The sequence below is a fragment of the Procambarus clarkii genome, chromosome 48 (genome assembly GCF_040958095.1).
Source record: "Procambarus clarkii isolate CNS0578487 chromosome 48, FALCON_Pclarkii_2.0, whole genome shotgun sequence".
Taxonomy (NCBI): domain Eukaryota; kingdom Metazoa; phylum Arthropoda; class Malacostraca; order Decapoda; family Cambaridae; genus Procambarus; species Procambarus clarkii.
This window is the reverse complement of record NC_091197.1, coordinates 10,189,257-10,209,256: the sequence shown is the minus strand read 5'-3', so window position 1 is coordinate 10,209,256 and position 20,000 is coordinate 10,189,257. Positions and strand designations below refer to the sequence as shown.

Genomic DNA, 20,000 nt, shown 5'->3' with positions numbered 1-20,000 from the left:
TTAATAAAAACATCGGGACACTTTCTGGAGCAGGAAACAATCTGTGACAGCTGACACACTGACAACACGACAAACTTACAGTTTTACCCTCACTTCCCACCCGTCAGCTGCCACCACCAGCTGCACGAGGCGGTAAACAACAGCCGGCTTGACCAGCTGCACGGGGCGGCAAAACAACAGCTGGCTTGACCAGCTGCATGGGGCGGTAAACAACAGCTGCCACCACCAGCTGCACGGGGAGGTAAAACAACAGCTGGCTTGACCAGCTTGAAAGCTTGAAAAAAAAGAAAAGACAGAGATATACTGAGCAAAGCTTTTGTATCTCTCTCAGCTCCAGTCTCTCGAGTCTCAGAATGCTCAGGGATCCTAAATTCAAGATTCAGATCACTAAGCTCATTTACTCAAAAGTGTTGACTCACATGCCATGAACTAAGAGGCTTAGCTCACGAGCCTTAAGTTATATATGTTTAGAGCATCTTGCGTTTAGTGTTTTTATTTTGTCTCAGCTCACAAATAACATGTTCATCTTGTCTCGGCTCACAATAATGTGTTATTTGTGTCGTATTTCCAATTTCTGTTTCCCGGTTTAATTCTCCACCTGTCCCATTCGTCCGAGGTGACCCCTCCACCTGTCCCACACGTCCCAGGCCACCCCTCCACCTGTCCCACACGTCCCAAGCCACCCGTCCATCACCTGTCTCACATCTCAGGATCCGTCCCCCTGGAACTAAAGAACAAATGATCCAAAGTGACCATAACCCAGGCGTCCTAACAAATCACTCCTTTCCCCTACGATATTTCCCTTCCAAATGACCCACCCTCTTTCCCCTCCGTCTCTTCTGTCTCTCACTCACCTGTCTGTCCTTCCCCGTCCCGGTTTTCCCATCCCACAACAAGGCCTGGGTAAAGCCTCGCCCTCCCAGGGGTGATCAATTGATCCAGTGGGCGTGTGTGGTCAGATATGAGGCTCGCTCTGAGGGGAGACGTGATGTGAGGGGGGATAGCAGGTGAGGGAAGGGGCACAGGTGAGGGGAGGGAAGGGCACAGGTGAGGGGAGGGAAGGTCACAGGTAAGGGGGGAGAGATGGAGGCTGGTTCTTGTAAATTAAGACTCACATGGCCACAGGTAAACTTGTATTTTAACTGCCTCTGTGTCACTAGGAATTCGGTCAGATGTTAAACAAAAAGAAAGTAACATTGTTACTTCTTTATTCGATGTAGTAAAGGGGGAACTCAAAGAGAAGAGTTCCAGTGACGGACTGCCACACTACGCAACCCATGACGCAACCCATGACGCAACCCAAGACGCAACTCAAGACGCAACGCAGAGTGCCTCGACGCCCCTTGAACGAGGTGAAGGGCATTCTTAGGGCATCCCTGGAAGGGATCAGGATAAGGATTTGGGATGGGACGAGGGGAGGGAAGGAATGGTGTCCAACTACTTGTGGACGGTCGGGGATTGAACGCCGACCTGCTCCTCAGGCCCATGGCAGACTGTGGAGTCCAACAAGGTGCAGCATCAACCTACTGGCTAGCCAGATGGCAAAGGACATCTTGACAGCCGACTCAGTGGCTGAGATCAAAAGGGTGTATTATTCCAACTCTTTGTCTAACATAAGTCTAACATTTCTGTAATTTTTGTGAGTTTTTTTAAGATATTTCTGTAGTCGACCTAAAGACTTCTGTAGTGGATCTTACACGCCGATGGGGGCAAGCGGCCAAGTCACTTCTGGCTGCACAATAACGCAGCCAGAAGGAGTTCATCTTAGGCCGGGTCTTCGTGGACAGCTTTCACTCCTTAGTTAAAATAAAAGAACCATTTGTTGAGTTATTAATTTTTTTACCTTTTAAAAAAGTGGGTTTTAAGGAAGAGTTTGGGAATATCCGTGGTTATGGGGGGAGGGGGGGGGGTCTCAACATTAAGCAGGCTGGATAGTTGATCACATGGATAGACAGTTGGATAGATAGTTGGATAGATAGATAGACAGATAAATAGATGGACAAATGAGAGACCGACAGGCCCGGGAAACGCGCGTATCCCCCTTTAGTATACCTGTATGAATGTCTGTCTGTCCAAAGTAGGTCAGATCCTTGGGTCCAGCATCATCCAAAGTGACAGAGGGAATGGTGTGGGGTCTGGGATGAACATAGGCTGGTCAGGAGACGCCACAACTCAAAAAGGGAACAGAGTGCCAGGGGGTCACTCACATTCAGACCCCGAGACGATTTTTGGTACTAACCGCCAGTACACCGACGAAAATAGCAGGAAAGACAGAATACCCCGGGCACCGCCGGGTGCCCAAGCTAATATTACATTTTATGAAGGGAAAAAAGAGGCTAAATCAGAGGAGGCAGACGGAGGTCTAGATGTGCTTGCGGGGGTTGAGCTCTGGCTCTTTGGTCCCGCCTCGTACCATGGTGTGGAGGCTCTGGTGGGATGGGTATAGGGATGGCGCTGGTGGCTGGCTGGCTGGCTGGCTGGGGGTTTTCCCATTAATCAGGGAGGTAATGGGGCGACGCGCCCGACTACTCATCACCACCTCCCAGAATTCGGGCCGCTGTTTCTAGCGGTCATAGCGCATGGCAACGATGACGACATAACTTAATCCGCGAATATAATGGCGCTGGTGGCATTAGTGTATGGCAACACTGAGGTTAGCAGACACGGCTAGATCAGGAGAAATGGTGGAATGGTTCTCCTGTTCCGTTGGGTTGGATTGACCTTTCGGTCCGTCCCTTATTTAGGTCGTGACACGACGACTTTTTCGGTCCGTTCTGGATCTTTACGTCGTATCCTTAATGGACCGAAATGTCGTCATTTGGACGAAACGTCTAATAGTTTAGATTTACCGTCAGCTGCGGTGTTCTGACACGTCATACCGCCCACATGACGTATCACACCGCCCACATGACGAACCACACCGCCCACATGACGTACCACACCGCCCACATGACGTATCACACCGCCCACATGACGAACCACACCGCCCACATGACGAACCACACCGCCCACATGACGTATCACCGCCTACATGACGAACCACGCCGCCCACATGACGTACCACACCGCCCACATGACGTACCACACCGCCCACATGACGTATCACCGCCCACATGACGTATCACCGCCCACATGACGTACCACAAAACCCTCTCATGGAATACGAATAAATACAATACGGCAAATACAATAGCCCCAAAATGCGTAGGAGAAAAAAAATAATAGAACTGTCACAGCATTGAGCCCCCCCTGCCCCCCCCTCCCCCCCCTTCCTCCCCTCCCCCCCCTCCTACACACACAATACCAGCATTGTTTTAGATATCGTAAATCCTGTCACGCAAACTTAATAGTTTTCAATGAACTGTAGCGACTGAGACAAAGACGAGTGGGTGGGTTATATTCATGGACTGTCAGAGAGCCTTCGACACAGTACCCCACAGAGGAAAGTGGTGCACAAAATGGAGAAAAAGACAGGAGTGACAGGGAAGGTACTTTAGTTTATAAAGGCATTCCTCTCCAACAGAAAATAATCACAACCTATTGTCTTATGTATGAGCCTCTGTCCTGCGTGACAGTGAATACTAGCATTAACCTCAATTTAATAAGACTATCAAAATCCTCAGATTAGGCAAAATTGTAATTAATTTTGTCAATAAAGATGTTAATAATAATAACAATATTCTATTCTCAATCTATCTGACTGACCTGGTAAAGTGGGAACCTCTCAATGCTTACTGACAATGCAAAGATATATTAGGAAAAAATACAATGAAAGAATGTATGAAACTACAAGAGAACTTGAACAAAATTAATATTTGATCCCTCAAGTGGCTATTAGAGTTCAACTCAGCAAGTGCAAACTAATGAAGCTAAGTACGAGGAACCAGAGACAAAGTATCATCATTGGAGTGGAAATATACTATTGTAATCGGAGAGAGAGAGAGAGAGAGAGAGAGAGAGAGAGAGAGAGAGAGAGAGAGAGAGAGAGAGAGAGAGAGAGAGAGAGAGAGAGAGAGAGAGAGTCAGTCTTACAGGTATATATCACTCCCAACCTGCCACTTGATTCCATCATCAAAATATGATCATCGGCTTCATACAGAAGATTAAGCACGAAACACAGCTAGAGAACGTTCAGAGGTATTCCCCCAGACTAGTCCCAGATACGAGAGGCACGAGGCAGCAGGAAAGACAAGTTTTAAACCTCAAGGAAGAGGAAAAACCAGGGGACACATGATTACCAAATACAAAATACTCAGGGGGGGAATAGGAATGGCAGACTAGGAACAAATGGAACTAAAAATTCAAATGACTCATAAAGACATCATTCATTTGACTTCAGTGTTAACGAAGTGATCTATTGGAATGTGAAGTTAAGAAGTGATGTGGTGGAGGCAGACTCCAAACTCAAATTTAAATGTAGATATGTCGAAGCCCAACAGGCTCAGGAACCTGCACACCAGTCGATTAAGAATCGAGAGGCGGGACCCAAAATCCGTGACTCATGCCCAAGAAAAACAGTTAGGCAAGTACAAATAGGTGAGTACACAGGGGCACTCACACACTAAGCGTGCACACACACATACACACACACAAACACACAGTGTGTGTTTGTGTGTGTGTATGTGTGTGTGTGTGTGTGTGTGTGTGTGTGTGTGTGTGTGTGTGTGTGTGTGTGTGTGTGTGTGTGTGTGTGTGTGTGTGTGTGTGTGTAAGTACGCGCACGCGCAAGTTAAAGAGAACTAAATGTAGTACACATAACAGAGGAAAAATAGACTGGTTAAAAATGCGGGGGGTCCAAGATAGACGAATACACACGCACGTGCACACACGCACGCGCACGCAATCTTCAAGAGAGAGAGAGAGAGAGAGAGAGATCGCTCAAGAGAAATCAGATGCAAATTGAATGCTGTCAAAACATCTTTTCTATCAGTGAGCCGCTGCCATCATCAACTCCCCAACTCTCACTGCCGTTCCTTCCTTCAAGATCTATAACACCTTCCCGGGCTTGACTTTTTCCTACACACGATAGACATCGAGCTTTGATAGACTCTTCTGGCTTCGATAGACTCGTCTAGCTTCGATAGACTTAAAATAATTCATTACTTCGAGCTTCGATAGACTCTTCTGGCTTCGATAGACTCGTCTAGCTTCGATAGACTCGTCTAGCTTCGATAGACTTAAAATAATTCATTACTTCGAGCTTCGATAGACTCTTCTGGCTTCGATAGACTCGTCTAGCTTCGATAGACTCGTCTAGCTTCGATAGACTTAAAATAATTCATTACTTCGAGCTTCGATAGACTCTTCTGGCTTCGATACACTCTTCTAGCTTTGATAGACTTAAAATAATTCATTATATATTCCTTATTGCTCCTCAAACGGTTTCGCAAAACTTTGTCTTCAGTTGCAAACTCGTACATCATCATTGTGATGACAGTTGCAGGGATACTGCACGTGTTGCATACGCAGAGTGACATGAGTTCACACACCATTAGCAGACAGTGTACCCAGAGAATTAAACTGATTAACAGTGTAAACCTAGCTCGAGACAGCGTCACAGTTATAATGACTCAAAAACAGTGTTACATAAGACTCAAAACCGTGTTATAATGAATTAAAATGAGTTTTATAGTGACACGGAGGTGTTATAATGATTTAAAACAATGTTAGAAAAGGCAAAACAGTGTTTGTTTTAATGACTCAAAAGTTTAAGGAATTTTAAACACACATACACACATGAACGCGCGCACACACACACACACACACACACACACACACACACACACACACACACACACACACACACACACACACACACACACACACACGCGCGCGCATACACATGCGCACACACACATACACACACACACACACGCGCATACACATACGCACACACGCCCCACACACGCACACACACGCCCACACACGCCCACACACGCCCACACCCACACATCAGTGCTGGGGTCCCATACTATTCCTCACTTATAAATTATGTAAATGACTTGACTGCAGGAGTTGAGTCTTTTATGTCAATGATTGCAGATGATGCAAAACTAATGAGGAGGGTTGAGACAGATGAGGATTGTGAGATTCTCCAGGATGACTTGAACAGGTTGCAAAGCTAATCTGAGAAATGGCTGCTAGAGTTCAACACTAACACGTGCAAGGTGATGGAAATGGGAACCAGGAGACCTAAAGGTCAATATACGATAAAAGGGGGAAAACCTCACTATAACTACTGGAGAAAAAGACCAGAGGCTCATATAAATAGAATAACGTCAGCCGCATACTCTACTCTGACAAAAGTCTGAACATCCTTCAGGAACTTGAATAAGGAGGCTTTAAGATCACTGTATACCGCCTATGTGAGGCCAGTCTTAGAGTATGCCGCACCATCATGGAGCCCCGTCAGCCGAGCGGACAGCACGCTGGACTTGTGATCCTGTGGTCCCGGGTTCGATCCCGGGCGCCGGCGAGAAACAATGGACAGAGTTTCTTTCAACCTATGCCCCCCTGTTACCTAGCAGTAAAATAGGTACCTGGGTGTTAATCAGCTGTCACGGGCTGCTTCCTGGGGGTGGAGGCCTGGTTGAGGACCGAGCCACGGGAACACTAAAGCCCAGAAATCACCTCAAGATAACCTCAAGATAGCCCCCATCTTAAAAACAGATAAGGAAGCTCGTAAAGTTGCAGAAGTTTGCAACGAGACTCGTCCCAGAGCTGCAAGGGATGAGATACAAAGACAGACTGAAGGAAATAAACTTGATGACGTTCGAATTAGAGGAGGGAGAGAGGGGGACATGATACATACGCATAAAATACTTAGAGGGATTGACAAGGTGGAAACAGAGAAAATGTTTACAAAGAATAACAATAAAACAAGGGGGCACGGATGGAAGCTTGAGACTAAGATGTGTCATAGAGATGTTAGAAAGTTTTCTTTTAGCGTGAGGATAGTGAGTAAATGGAATGACCTAAAGGAGCAGGTTGTAGAGGCTAACTCTATTCATAACTTTAACAGATGGTATAATAGAGAAATAGGCCAGGAGTTATTGTATTAGTCTATCAACGGCTAGAAAAGCGGGGCCAAAGAGCTAGAGTTCCATCCTGCAGGAACAAATAGATGAGGATAAATAGGCGAGTACACACACACACACATCAGATTGGCGTGAAGTCACCAGTGGAGTCCCACAGGGCTCTATACTCGGTCATATATTGTTTCCGATATACGTAAACGATGTTTTGTGAAACAGTGAAAGACAGTGAAAGCAACAGTGACCTCAGAGAGGAGGTCATGGAACAGTGAGCCAGGCATGATAACTGGAAGAGTGGAACAGTGGTCACAGGAACAAAGGATGATAATAGTGATTGATCACCTCTCCCCTTAATGGAAGCTTCAAAGTAAGTCAATGTTGACCTTTTTTCAGTAGAAGAGGAAAAGAACATTTTGAAATAGCAAGAATAAGAGAGAGAGAGAGAGAGAGAGAGAGAGAGAGAGAGAGAGAGAGAGAGAGAGAGAGAGAGGTAAGGACCCAAGGACGAGTGTTAGGAGAGTGAAAATTATGGTAAAAAAAAATTAGCGGTGAAATTAAGGGTAAAATTATAACCTCCTGTAATTTCTCCCTTTAAAACACACACATAAACACACATCACTATTAACTTCAGTGACACGGAGGCTTTCTTGATAAAACATTACAAATATAACTGAAATATTCCTGTAGTCTGCCCTAAAACATCACCTTTCCCCCCCCCACACTTACAATTACAAACTTCACACCACTTCTCTGCTCTGTAATTAACATACGAGATGAACTGCTGGGTGCTGTACCCCTGAGATGTGTGGCTGGGTGAGGTGCCCTACAACACGGGAATTTCCATATCGTCTTGAGAAGTGAAAATTAGACGGTGTTGGCCCCAGATTTATGGGAGGGAATAATTTTGAAGAAAATGGCTCGCTGAGCAGATCCTTGCATTAGGACCTCGAGGTTAATCTCACAGAGTGAGAGTGAGGTGAGAGAGGTGTGAGGGAGGTGAGAGTGAGGTGAGAGAGGGGGGGTGAGAGTGAGGTGAGAGTGAGGTGAGAGTGAGGTGAGAGAGGGGCGGGGGTGAGAGTGAGGTGAGAGTGAGGTGAGAGAGGGGGGGTGAGGGAGGTGAGAGTGAGGTGAGAGAGGGGGGGGGGTGAGAGTGAGGTGAGAGAGGGGGGGGAGGGAGGTGAGAGTGAGGTGAGAGTGAGGTGAGAGAGGGGTGAGGGAGGTGAGAGTGAGGTGAGAGTGAGGCGAGAGACCACACAAGCAAACATCTCACCTTCCTGTTCATAGTGAATGCTTCTCTCTGAGAGAATAAAAACACAGGAAAGCCTGGAGGTAATTATGAAGATGCTGATGATGCCGACCTTGTGTCTCTTCTCCTCCTCCCCCCCTCTGCTCTCATCAACTCATCCTCTGCTCACAGACACCGCCTCGTTGTGTCAAGAGACAAACTGATCCAACACTCCGCCCTCCAGCTCATTTACCTGATCCTTCAAAGTACTCAACTTCAAGGAGGGAATCGAAATTTCAGCAGTAACCCGCAGGCTTGTCGCTCCAGGTAGTTAAGCCGGCACTCACAGCAACTAAGACTTGTTAAGGGTGTATATATACACACACTGAGATGTGTATTCTGCTTCTTAGTGTATATATATACACACTTAAAGTTTTTGGACAGTGTTCTAGGCTAAGGAGTATTTTCCTGCTGGCCAGTAAGAAATTATGATAGGCCTTAATAACCCCCTCCTACGTTTGATAAGCCTTCTTGGCCGCAACACCATATATACCTATCGACGATTCCCAGGATCAACGTCCCCCTCGGCTCGGTCTCTAACCACAACCCTTCCCCCCTTCCCCCTATCTCCTCGAATAACAGGTTTGACAAAACACATTCTTAACCAATCATTTTCAGAGCACATTACAAAGTCTCTATATTAACGGCGTCCCACATCGCGACGGGACGCGCGGGAAACAAAGACACCAGGGACTAATTCAAATCAACTCCAGCCTCGACTGTCAAAGTCTTTTTGGCGGGAAGTGCTCACAGCGGCTGGGCTGACGCTCCTCCACACTCTCTCTCTCTCTCTCTCTCTCTCTCTCTCTCTCTCTCTCTCTCTCTCTCTCTCTCTCTCTCTCTCTTAATCTTTCTCATAAACATTTCTTCCTTTGAGCTGGAGACAATAACGTGTTCATTACTCGGGACTCCCGTTAAGAGAAATGGCGTTAAGAAACAATGTGGTATTTTCTGTTCCGGACGACTGCCTTGTTTATGTTGTGTCTCTCGACAGTAAATGCTGGTAACTCAGCGCTACTGAGGAGGAACAGTCCGGAGTAGCAGGGTCATCGTCCCGCTAGGCCACACCAGGGGGGCAGGACCAAGCCAGGCCACACAAGCCACCAGGGATCAGGACCAAGCCAGGCCACACAAGGCACCAGGGATCAGGACCAGGCCTGACCACACAAGGCACCAGGGATCAGGACCAGGCCTGACCACACAAGCCACCAGGGATCAGGACCAGGCCTGACCACACAAGCCCCCAGGGATCAGGACCAGGCCTGACCACACAAGCCCCCAGGGATCAGGACCAGGCCTGACCACACAAGCCACCAGGGATCAGGACCAGGCCTGACCACACAAGCCCCCAGGGATCAGGACCAGGCCTGACCACACAAGCCACCAGGGATCAGGACCAGGCCTGACCACACAAGCCACCAGGGATCAGGACCAGGCCTGACCACACAAGGCCTCAGGGATCAGGACCAAGCCAGGCCACTAAACCCACCAGGGATCAGGACCAAGCCAGGCCACACAAGACCCCAAGGATCAGGACCAGGCCTGACCACACAAGACCCCAGGGATCAGGACCAGGCCTGACCACACAAGAGCCCAGGGATCAAGACCAGGCCTGACCACACAAGACCCCAGGGATCAGGACCAAGCCAGGCCACACAAGCCACCACGTTCGGCTCTGTGTTACGAGGGAAGCTGCAGGAATGTACGACAGTGTGAACCAGGTGTAAATACGTGTAGCGGACAGGGCAGGTGTGCTAGAGAGCTGCGTGAAGGCGTGTTGATGGAGAAGCTGGGTAGTAGGTTGAGGAAACTTGTGTACTGAAGTGTGTGTGTGTGTGTGTGTGTGTGTGTGTGTGTGTGTGTGTGTGTGTGTGTGTGTGTGTGAGGGAGTGGGGGGGGAGGGTAAAAGAGGTGTAGTGAAGTGTAGCGAGGTGTGTTGGGTCAAGGAAGCGAACCCTTGATCGTTCCTTAAGATGTCAACAAGACGTACAACTGCTCAGACAAGCAGTTAAAAAAGAAAAAACTCAGCATTTCAACTTCTCTTTACCTTTTCAAGTTATTTTCTACTATCTTTATATTTCCTATTTCATATTTTGTGATTATATTTGCAGTTTCTTCGTGTCTCACGTACGTTGCAGAGGAAGAGAGTAATGAAGAAAATAGTAGAATATAATCTGATGTAATATGCTTGCCAAAGTAGATATTGTAATTTATGAATGAAACAAAAACAATGGATAAAACAAGAACAAAAATAGTCTGATTACAACACTGAGTAAAGAGAACTAAATGTAAATTAGTGATGTCTTAAAGGAATCAATTAGCAGCACAAGATATTGAACAAGATTTAGTCCGTTAGTATAGAGACATCGGCCACATATCTGGCCGATATGTGGTATGTTGTAAATACTACATCACTGGTATGTTGTAAGTACGCTATTACCACCAACACCACCACCCAAAACACCACAAACACCACCACCACCCACCATCCCCACCCTTTACCATCACCAACACAACCACCCCAACATCTCCACCTTCCCCACCACTACCACCCACAATACCACTCACGTATACCATTCTCTTACAAAACAACACATTCAAACATGCCAGAAAACAGAGAAGCATTGTACAAAACCTCTTCATATCGAGAGAGAGAGAGAGAGAGAGAGAGAGAGAGAGAGAGAGAGAGAGAGAGAGAGAGAGAGAGAGAGAGAGACACACACACAAAAATGCAAAGTAACCTGTTCATTGAATATGTATATTCCAGAGCTCATAAGGTACGTCCAGTCAGCATCCGGCGGCTGAACGCTGCCTCAGTATTCTGTTCGCTAGACCTCCACTCACCTGTGATAACCCCAACCCCCCTCCTCCTCTCCCTCACTATCCCTCCCTCATCTTCCCCTCACACTCCCATAATTCTTCCCTCATTTCCCTCTCACTCACTCTCCCTCATAACTCTCGACAACTTCTCAATCTCTCTCTCTCTTTCTCTTTCTCTCTCTCTCTCAATAATTAATGAATACGTCTGTGAGATCGGTGACAGCTTGGCCAAGCACTGGCTGAGAGGGGACTAGAGGGAGTACGTACGTTAATGGAACGTCTTTACAATTCTTAGACGCTAATAGACCATCTTATGGTCTATTACCTCTAGTGGGAACATGTACCACTACATGTAATAGACCAGTCTTAATCGATTTCATAAATGGCTTTTTGTATTATTTTATTTTTAACTTTTCAACAAATGTTTACAATGGAACAAATATTGTAATAATTTACTTGTAAAATATCCACCACATGTGCAACTGGAATTAGTTTAGCATTCTTATATTTTCAAGTACAAAAATTATCTTTCCAAGAAAAAAATTTATTTCCACGTAAAGAAAATTTTGTTTCCAAGAACATATTAAAATTTTTGTTACACTTATGTGTGAACATTGCATAACAGTCCCTGAAAACTTTGTTTTTGACTTCAAGAACAAAAATATTAATTTACGAATTAGACTGTAATGAGGACGAGTTCGATTTATAACACCTGAGTAACAGTCACGCGACGCATGGGGGTCACCAGTCACGCGACGCATGGGGGTCACCAGTCACGCGACGCATGGGGTCACCAGTCACGCGACGCATGGGGGTCACCAGTCACGCGACGCATGGGGGTCACCAGTCACGCGACGCATGGGGTCACCAGTCACGCGACGCATGGGGTCACCAGTCACGCGACGCATGGGGGTCACCAGTCACGCGACGCATGGGGGTCACCAGTCACGCGACGCATGGGGTCACCAGTCACGCGACGCATGGGGTCACCAGTCACGCGACGCATGGGATCACCAGTCACGCGACGTAAGGGGTCACCAGTCACGCGACGCATGGTGATGCTGGTGGTCTGTGGTGATCTGTGGTGATGCCGGCGGTGTCTGTGGCGACGCCGGCGGTGTCTGTGGCGACGCCGGCGGTGTCTGTGGTGATAGCGGTACAGCCTCTCACCACATTAGAGAGCGGCGAACGCTGCCACAAGCACGAGAGTAAAATCAGTAGAGCCTGGTAAGCACATATGAGTTTGGACGACGAGCTTCCTGAAGGGTCCAATCTGCCGCGACGGGGCACTCGACTCCCGCCGCTCCGCCCCCACACCATAAGGCTCAAGACGCCTTCGTCCTCCAGCCGTGGCAAGGGGGCAGCATATCCTTTCAACAAATCCCCGGATTACATGGGAGCCGAAGGACCACCAGCCTAACCCTCCCCCCTCGTACACGAGTCCTCCTCCACAGCCCCCACTTTCCCCCCCCACCATCTCCCCCACCACCACAATCAGCCCCAAGTCGTCCGTTCCACTCTCGCAGACTTGTCGGGCTATTCCACCCCCTTCAATTTACCTCTTGGGTGGATGGAAGAGGCACGGGAAGCGAATGAGAAAGGCACGTGGAATAAAAAGGGGAGAGGAGAAGGATATGAGAGAGAAGGCAGTCAAGGAAGGGAAGATATTTAAGAAACAAATTTAATATGATTTGAGAAAGAAATTTTAGATAAACAGACGTAAAACACAGCAACCATCTCACATTAGATTCTCTCCCACGAAACCAGAAAGGTTTTGACTTACACGTGAAGACAAGGATATCCCCGGATATTAAAAAAGAATAAAAGAGTGTGTTCACGACGTAGGAGATACACAGTCGAGCGCCACCGAACAGACCCCCATCCACAACGTACAAAATACAAAGAGCTAAGCAGAAAAGTGCGAACCCGGCCAAGCCATCTAACCTAACCTAACCTAACCAACCATTGCATAGAAAACGTAGATATTCGCAAGGCGCTACTTTTCATAGCATTCTTTATTATTTGAGAACAGGTTCAACCGACGTCATGTCGTTCTGTTATCACTACTAACACCACGTGACAACTTCTAACACCGTTTGATATCACCTGACACCACCTATTGACACATTTCCACTTCCCTAACCGCCTGATATCACTTAAAACCATGTCTGATAACATAACAGAATGTTATTCATCAAATTTGAATACATATTTTTGTGTTATTTTCTCAAAAATTAAGCATCGCGTAAACAAAACTGACAACTCTCGCTCGTTTAATTAATGCAGAGCAAAAATATTGAACATGAAAGTGATGACTCGAGTACTCATTAACCCCAGCACAGCCACACAGGTGAACCTACACCTACAGGACCACACCTGGTGACCACACACCCACAGGACCACACCTGGTGACCACACACACCTACAGGACCACACCTGGTGACCACACACTCACAGGACCACACCAGGTGACCACACACACCTACAGGACCACACCTGGTGACCACACACTCACAGGACCAGACCAGGTGACCACACACACCCACAGGACCACACCAGGTGACCACACACACCCACAGGACCACACCAGGTGACCACACCCACCCACAGGACCACACCAGGTGACCACACACACCCACAGGACCACACCAGGTGATCACACACACACCTACAGGACCACACCAGGTGACCACACACACCCACAGGACCACACCAGGTGACCACACACACCCACAGGACCACACCAGGTGACCACACACACCCACAGGACCACACCAGGTGACCACACACACCTACAGGACCACACCAGGTGACCACACACACCCACAGGACCACACCAGGTGACCACACACACACCTACAGGACCACACCAGGTGACCACACACACCCACAGGACCACACCAGGTGATCACACACACACCTACAGGACCACACCAGGTGACCACACACACCCACAGGACCACACCAGGTGACCACACACACACCCACAGGACCACACCAGGTGACCACACACACCCACAGGACCACACCAGGTGATCACACACACACCCACAGGACCACACCAGGTGACCACACACACCCACAGGACCACACCAGGTGACCACACACACCTACAGGACCACACCAGGTGACCACACACACACCCACAGGACCACACCAGGTGACCACACACACCCACAGGACCACACCAGGTGACCACACACACCTACCAATAGGACCACACTAGGTGATCCAGCTTGCAAAAATCATCAGAACTAATGGGCGGAATTCTGACAAGCCGCCAGCTTCCTGTCGTCGAGGCCACTATTGGGTGACCTTCAGGTAAATCAGGTACAGCTTTCACCCAAATGCCAAAGCTTTCTCTTCTACGGTGTTGGTGAAACAACCAATGACAGAATATATTTTGTCAACCTTTAGACAAGGTGTTTACCCAGGAGGCCTGGTCGACGACCGGGCCGCGGGGACGCTAAGCCCCGGAAACATCTCAAGGTAAGGTACCAGTTAGTGTAGTAAATTGTAGCTAGTGTAGTAAAGTGTAGTTAGTGTATTAAACATTTTACGAAGAAAATAACTTTGTCGTTTAACGTTGATCATCCGACAGTGCATGTTGAGCTACGATAATCTTCATATGGTCACGAATTGCATGCATAATATGATCGGATATTTGCCATATATTTACAGAGACTGTCTCTCTCTCTCCCTTGTAATATTCATTCTATTAATACTGATAATTGGGGGTATAATTAAGTTTTGATACCATTATTCGTATAAAGTATGTCAACTATTATCCCAAATGTAAACGTTTGCAAACCGGTTTTAACTTAAACAAAAAAACGTTTAGTGTTGATTGATTGATTGATTCAGACGTTTTGTGTGACGTCACGACGTTTGCCTCGACAGCCAATAAGCAAACAGATGACAAGTTATACTGTTTAATAGTTTAATAAACTCTTAAGCACAAAAGTAGAGACATCTCCCCCTTTTTTTCACTAATCTCCATATACTAACATTTAGTCATTGCTCTTCACTATTTTCCTTTCGATAAGTGTGAATTATGTCAACCGGTGTGTGTATGTGGTGTTTTGACCAATGAGATTCGTCGTTACAAAGCGTCTATATTCATTCATAACTTAACCCAATACTACCACCACAACAATAACAAAGGCGACGTTGCCACTTTTCCATTTTCCAAGAAACTTGTTTGGAGGTACAGGAATACTTTTCCCTAGATTGTGCACCTGAAGCAGGTATACACAGCAGGTGAGGGACACATGAGACAGGTATACACAGCAGGTGAGGGACACATGAGACAGGTATACACAGCAGGTGAGGGACACATGAGACAGGTATACACAGCAGGTGAGGGACACATGAAGACACATGGATACTCACTACACATGCCGACGTAGCGCACCACCACCTGCAGGTTGAGGACACATGCTGAGCGACTCAGTTCACACTCGCTGCTGTAGTCGGTGCCATCAGAGCCACAGACCGGGCGGCGGGTGCCATCCAGATGGCACTGGGGGCGGCAGTGGCACTCTGGCTCCCCCGCCTCCGTCACCACGCACTCAGCACCCGACCTGCACTCCACGTTCTCGCACGGATCACTTGCAGACTCTGTTAGAGTGAAGAGAACAGGAGGACGGTTAGTATTAGATCCAAATGCTGTCACTTCACCGTCACTCAACCACCGTCACCACATCACCGTATTCCAAACTCTAAACTACCAGCACGCAGAGAACTATTAACCACCTAGGAAGCCTTCAACCAGACAACAACCATGTTTACTAGACCAACATAAACTTATAACTTAGGTAACCATGTTTCACTCCAAATACAAACACTCAGACCCTGCAGACTAGCAGCCCATTACACCCATTCCAGTGGTATTCATTGGGTCGTCATTGTAACAACGTCGTCACAGCCTAAACACGCTAAATAAATAACGTTGTGCGTTAGCTGAGAGGTCCTAAGACACCCCCTCCCTCCCCCGTCACGCTAAGTAAACTTAACAGGGTATTTGAAGCGGAATGACGGAGGAGACAGCCAAAATGAATCCCTACCCATTCACTCCTCACTTTAGAGAGTTAATCCTCTTATCGCATTTACGAAGATCACAATGAATCGCCCAGAGAGTTGGACACTTTTTAATTAAGCAGCGGGTACAGCAGAGAGCGAGGCAGCTATAATGCGGCCCACTGTGGCCCTGGAGGGGAGGCCACCGTGGCTCACTGTGGCCCTGGGGACCACTGTAGCCCACTGTGGCCCTTGGGGACCACCGCGGTCCACCGGGGGACCACCACCAGGCAGCTGCTGCCTTCCCGGCCACTGAAAGACCTGCCATCTGGGTCCCAAGAGTTTAGTTTTACCAACATAATCACCATTGGGACCAGAAGCGGCACGGCAGGCTTCGTGCCGCCCTCCGTGCCAGACACAGCTACACTGGTAAGCCAGTGGTAAGTTGCTGGTGACACTAGTATTAATAATTCCATGATTATACCCGAGTATAATCACAATAACGTCGCCAGAGAGAGCCCAACCCACACAGAGGGGGGAAGACACAGGAGGTGACGACGTCTCTGTCTAATCCTGGACCCTTTACAAGTCTTGATACAGCCAGAGTGACTGAGCAAATCAGTATTAGGTCCTGTATCCACTCATGGCTCCTGTATCCCTTGTATAGGCTCCACTAGTGGTACTCATGGACCAAGTGGCACTCACGGATCCAGTGCCACTCGAGCTGGGCGCTGTGGGAGCACCTGGCATACCGGAAGAAGGCAGGCAGGCAGGCAGGCAGGCAGGCAGGTAGGTAGGTAGGTAGGCAGGCAGGCAGGCAGGCAGGCAGGCAGGCAGGCAGGCAGGCAGGCAGGCAGGCAGGCAGGCAGGCAGGCAGGCAGGCAGGCAGGCAGGGGGTCGAGACAGAGTGATGCGACTCCCTTGCCTCTTGTGTTTGACGCCAGACACTAGGTAAACACGTCCCAGATGACGCCAACGTGTAATTACCCGCCATTTGTGGCTATTTCCCCAGAGGTAATAGACCGTCCCAGACGTATTTACGGCAGCAGGTCCGAGTGAATGCATCTTTTGCATGTCGTGGCATCACGGCACCTTAATTTTCCTAAGTAAATAACCAGAAGTGTAATGGATATTATAGGATGGTTTCATGCCGGTTCAGGGGGGGAGGGTGTTTCTGAATGGGAAAAGGGGGGGATAGGAGGTTTTTTGGAGAGAGAGAGAGAGAGAGAGAGAGAGAGAGAGAGAGAGAGAGAGAGAGAGAGAGAGAGAGAGAGAGAGAGAGAGAGAGAGAGAGAGGGGGGGGGGTAGTTTGGGTGGGGGGTTCGTGATTCGGAGAAGGGGTGGGAAGAAAGGAGTGATTGGGTTAGGTAGGGGGGCGGGATTGGTTGTTGGAGTTAAGGGGTGATTGAGGGTGTCGCTGAGGGAGTAGGTGGTGATCCTCTCACGTGTATGGGGAAAGGGAGGATGATGGTTGTTAAGCTTGTCAAGTGATTAAAAAAGAGGGATTGTGGTTAACCTGTAATGTGATTACACATTAATGTGTAATGTGATGTGTTTGGGGGAAGGGCGGGGGGTTTCCTACGTGACTCGGCTCTCTGGTACAACAATATAATTATTATATTAACGGTTTAGAGTAGTTTAGGTAAATTAGGAGTAAGACTTTATATTGCCGCATTAAGAGTAAATCATTTTAAGTACTCACTTAAAGCATCACATATAAACGCTTGGAATCAAGCGTGTAATTAAATACTTTAAGAGACGTGAGAAACTGAAATGTACGTTTTTCTGGACTATAGCCAGACAGACTCGGTACATTCTGAGACCGTGTAGATACATACAATTTTGCACTGTAAATACCTTCACACTGTACGCTGGTCACTCTTAACTACGGAAATTAGAATTATGAAGAGTAATTGTTGCATTCAGAGTAGCAAGGCTGAACGAACACTTCACACACACACACACACACACATGCGGATGATGCAAAATTAATGAGAAGAGTTGTGACAGACGAGGATTGTAGGATCCTCCAAGAGGACTTAAACAGGCTGCAGAGATGGTCAGGGAAATGGCTACTGGAGTTTAATACCAGTAAATGTAAAGTTATGGAAATGGGATCAGGTGACAGGAGACCAAAGGGACAGTACACAATGAAGGGGAACAGCCTACCTGTAACGATTCGAGAAAGAGACCTGGGAGTGGATGTGACACCTAATCTAACTCCTGAGGCACATATAAATAGGATAACGACAGCAGCGTACTCTACACTGGCGAAAATTAGAACTTCATTCAGAAACCTAAATGAGGAGGCTTTTAGGGCGCTTTACACTGCCTACGTGAGACCCGTCTTAGAGTATGCCGCGCCATCATGGAGCCCCCACCTGAAGAAACACATAAAGAAACTGAAAAAGGTTCAGAGGTTTGCGACGAGGCTTGTCCCAGAGTTACGAGGGATGGGATATGAAGAGCGGCTGAAGGAACTGAACCTTACGACACTAAAGAAAAGAAGGGAGAGAGGAGATATGATAGGGACATATAAAATACTCAGGGGAATTGACAAAGTGGAAATAGATGAAATGTTCACACGTAATAATAACAGAACGAGGGGACATGGGTGGAAACTGGAAACTCAGATGAGTCACAGAGATGTTAGGAAGTTTTCTTTTAGCGTGAGAGTAGTGGAAAAATGGAATGCACTTGGGGAACAGGTTGTGGAAGCAAATACTATTCATACTTTTAAAACTAGGTATGATAGGGAAATGGGACAGGAGTCATTGCTGTAAACAACCGATAGCTGGAAAGGCGGGATCCAAGAGTCAATGCTCGATCCTGCAAGCACAAATAGGTGAGTACAAATAGGTGAGTACACACACACACACACACACACACACACACACACACACACACACACACACACACACACACACACACACACACACACACACACACCCCGCGTGTCTCAGCCTTACTTCCACGCACTTAAGTTCTCATTTGACTCCTTCGGCGAGTACAAGGTCGTGAGGTTGTCAGACCCGGGGCCAGATTCTCGAAAGCACTTACGAACCTTTACATCTTTTCTCAATGTTTGGCGGCTTTGTTTCCAATTATTAAACAGTTAATGAGCTCCGAAGCACCAGGAGGCTGTTTATAACAATAACAACAGTTGATTGGGAAGTTTTCATGGTTGTAAACTGTTTAATAAATGTAACCAAAGCCGTCAAAGATTGAGGAAAGATGTACACGTTCGTAAGTGCTTTCGTGAATCTGGCCCCAGGTCAGCACAAAGGGTCATAACAAGGTTAATGGGGAGGGGGGGGGAAGAGGGGGGGGAGGGGGAAGGTAGGGGGGGGAGGGAAGGGGAAGATGGGGGGGGGGGGTATATCAGAATTATCAATAAAGTTACCAAGCAAAAAAAGTGACAGGATGACTGGTGCTATATGTCCAGTCTTAACAACAATCACCAATCACTGTGGTTACGAAGAAATAAAAAAAAAAAACTCTTAAGGATAAAAAAAAAAAATCAACATTCAAAACTACACCTCATATTTCCTGCGGCAACAATGTTCAAGAAATGCAAAAAAGAAAGTTAATTCAAACTTAAATTAGCACAGAAGAATGGTCAACACATCCTACTCCCACCTGGTCAATACTGCCACTGGACTTCTATATATTTTTATATTATAGCAGTTGGCAACTGTGGTTATACCTCCCTCCCATTGTTGCCAAATCTAATTAACTGATTAGCTTGTCTGTTTTACATAACAATAACGCAACTGGGCTAATTAGGGACCACAAATCACCCACATGCATAAGCAATAAAGGCAATACAATGCTTCTCCGCA

The 20,000-nt window shown here is 47.4% G+C and overlaps 1 protein-coding gene across 1 annotated transcript in view; it reads right to left on the bottom strand.

Annotated features, from left to right (window-relative positions):
- Nucleotides 1–20,000, bottom strand: part of LOC123764756 (agrin) — a 251,287-nt gene that overhangs the window by 64,212 nt on the left and 167,075 nt on the right. The window contains exon 4 of the mRNA XM_069302593.1: nt 15,532–15,759. Within this exon, the coding sequence (XP_069158694.1) occupies nt 15,532–15,538 (7 nt within the window). The 5' untranslated portion in view covers nt 15,539–15,759. The remainder of the gene's footprint in view (nt 1–15,531; nt 15,760–20,000) is intronic.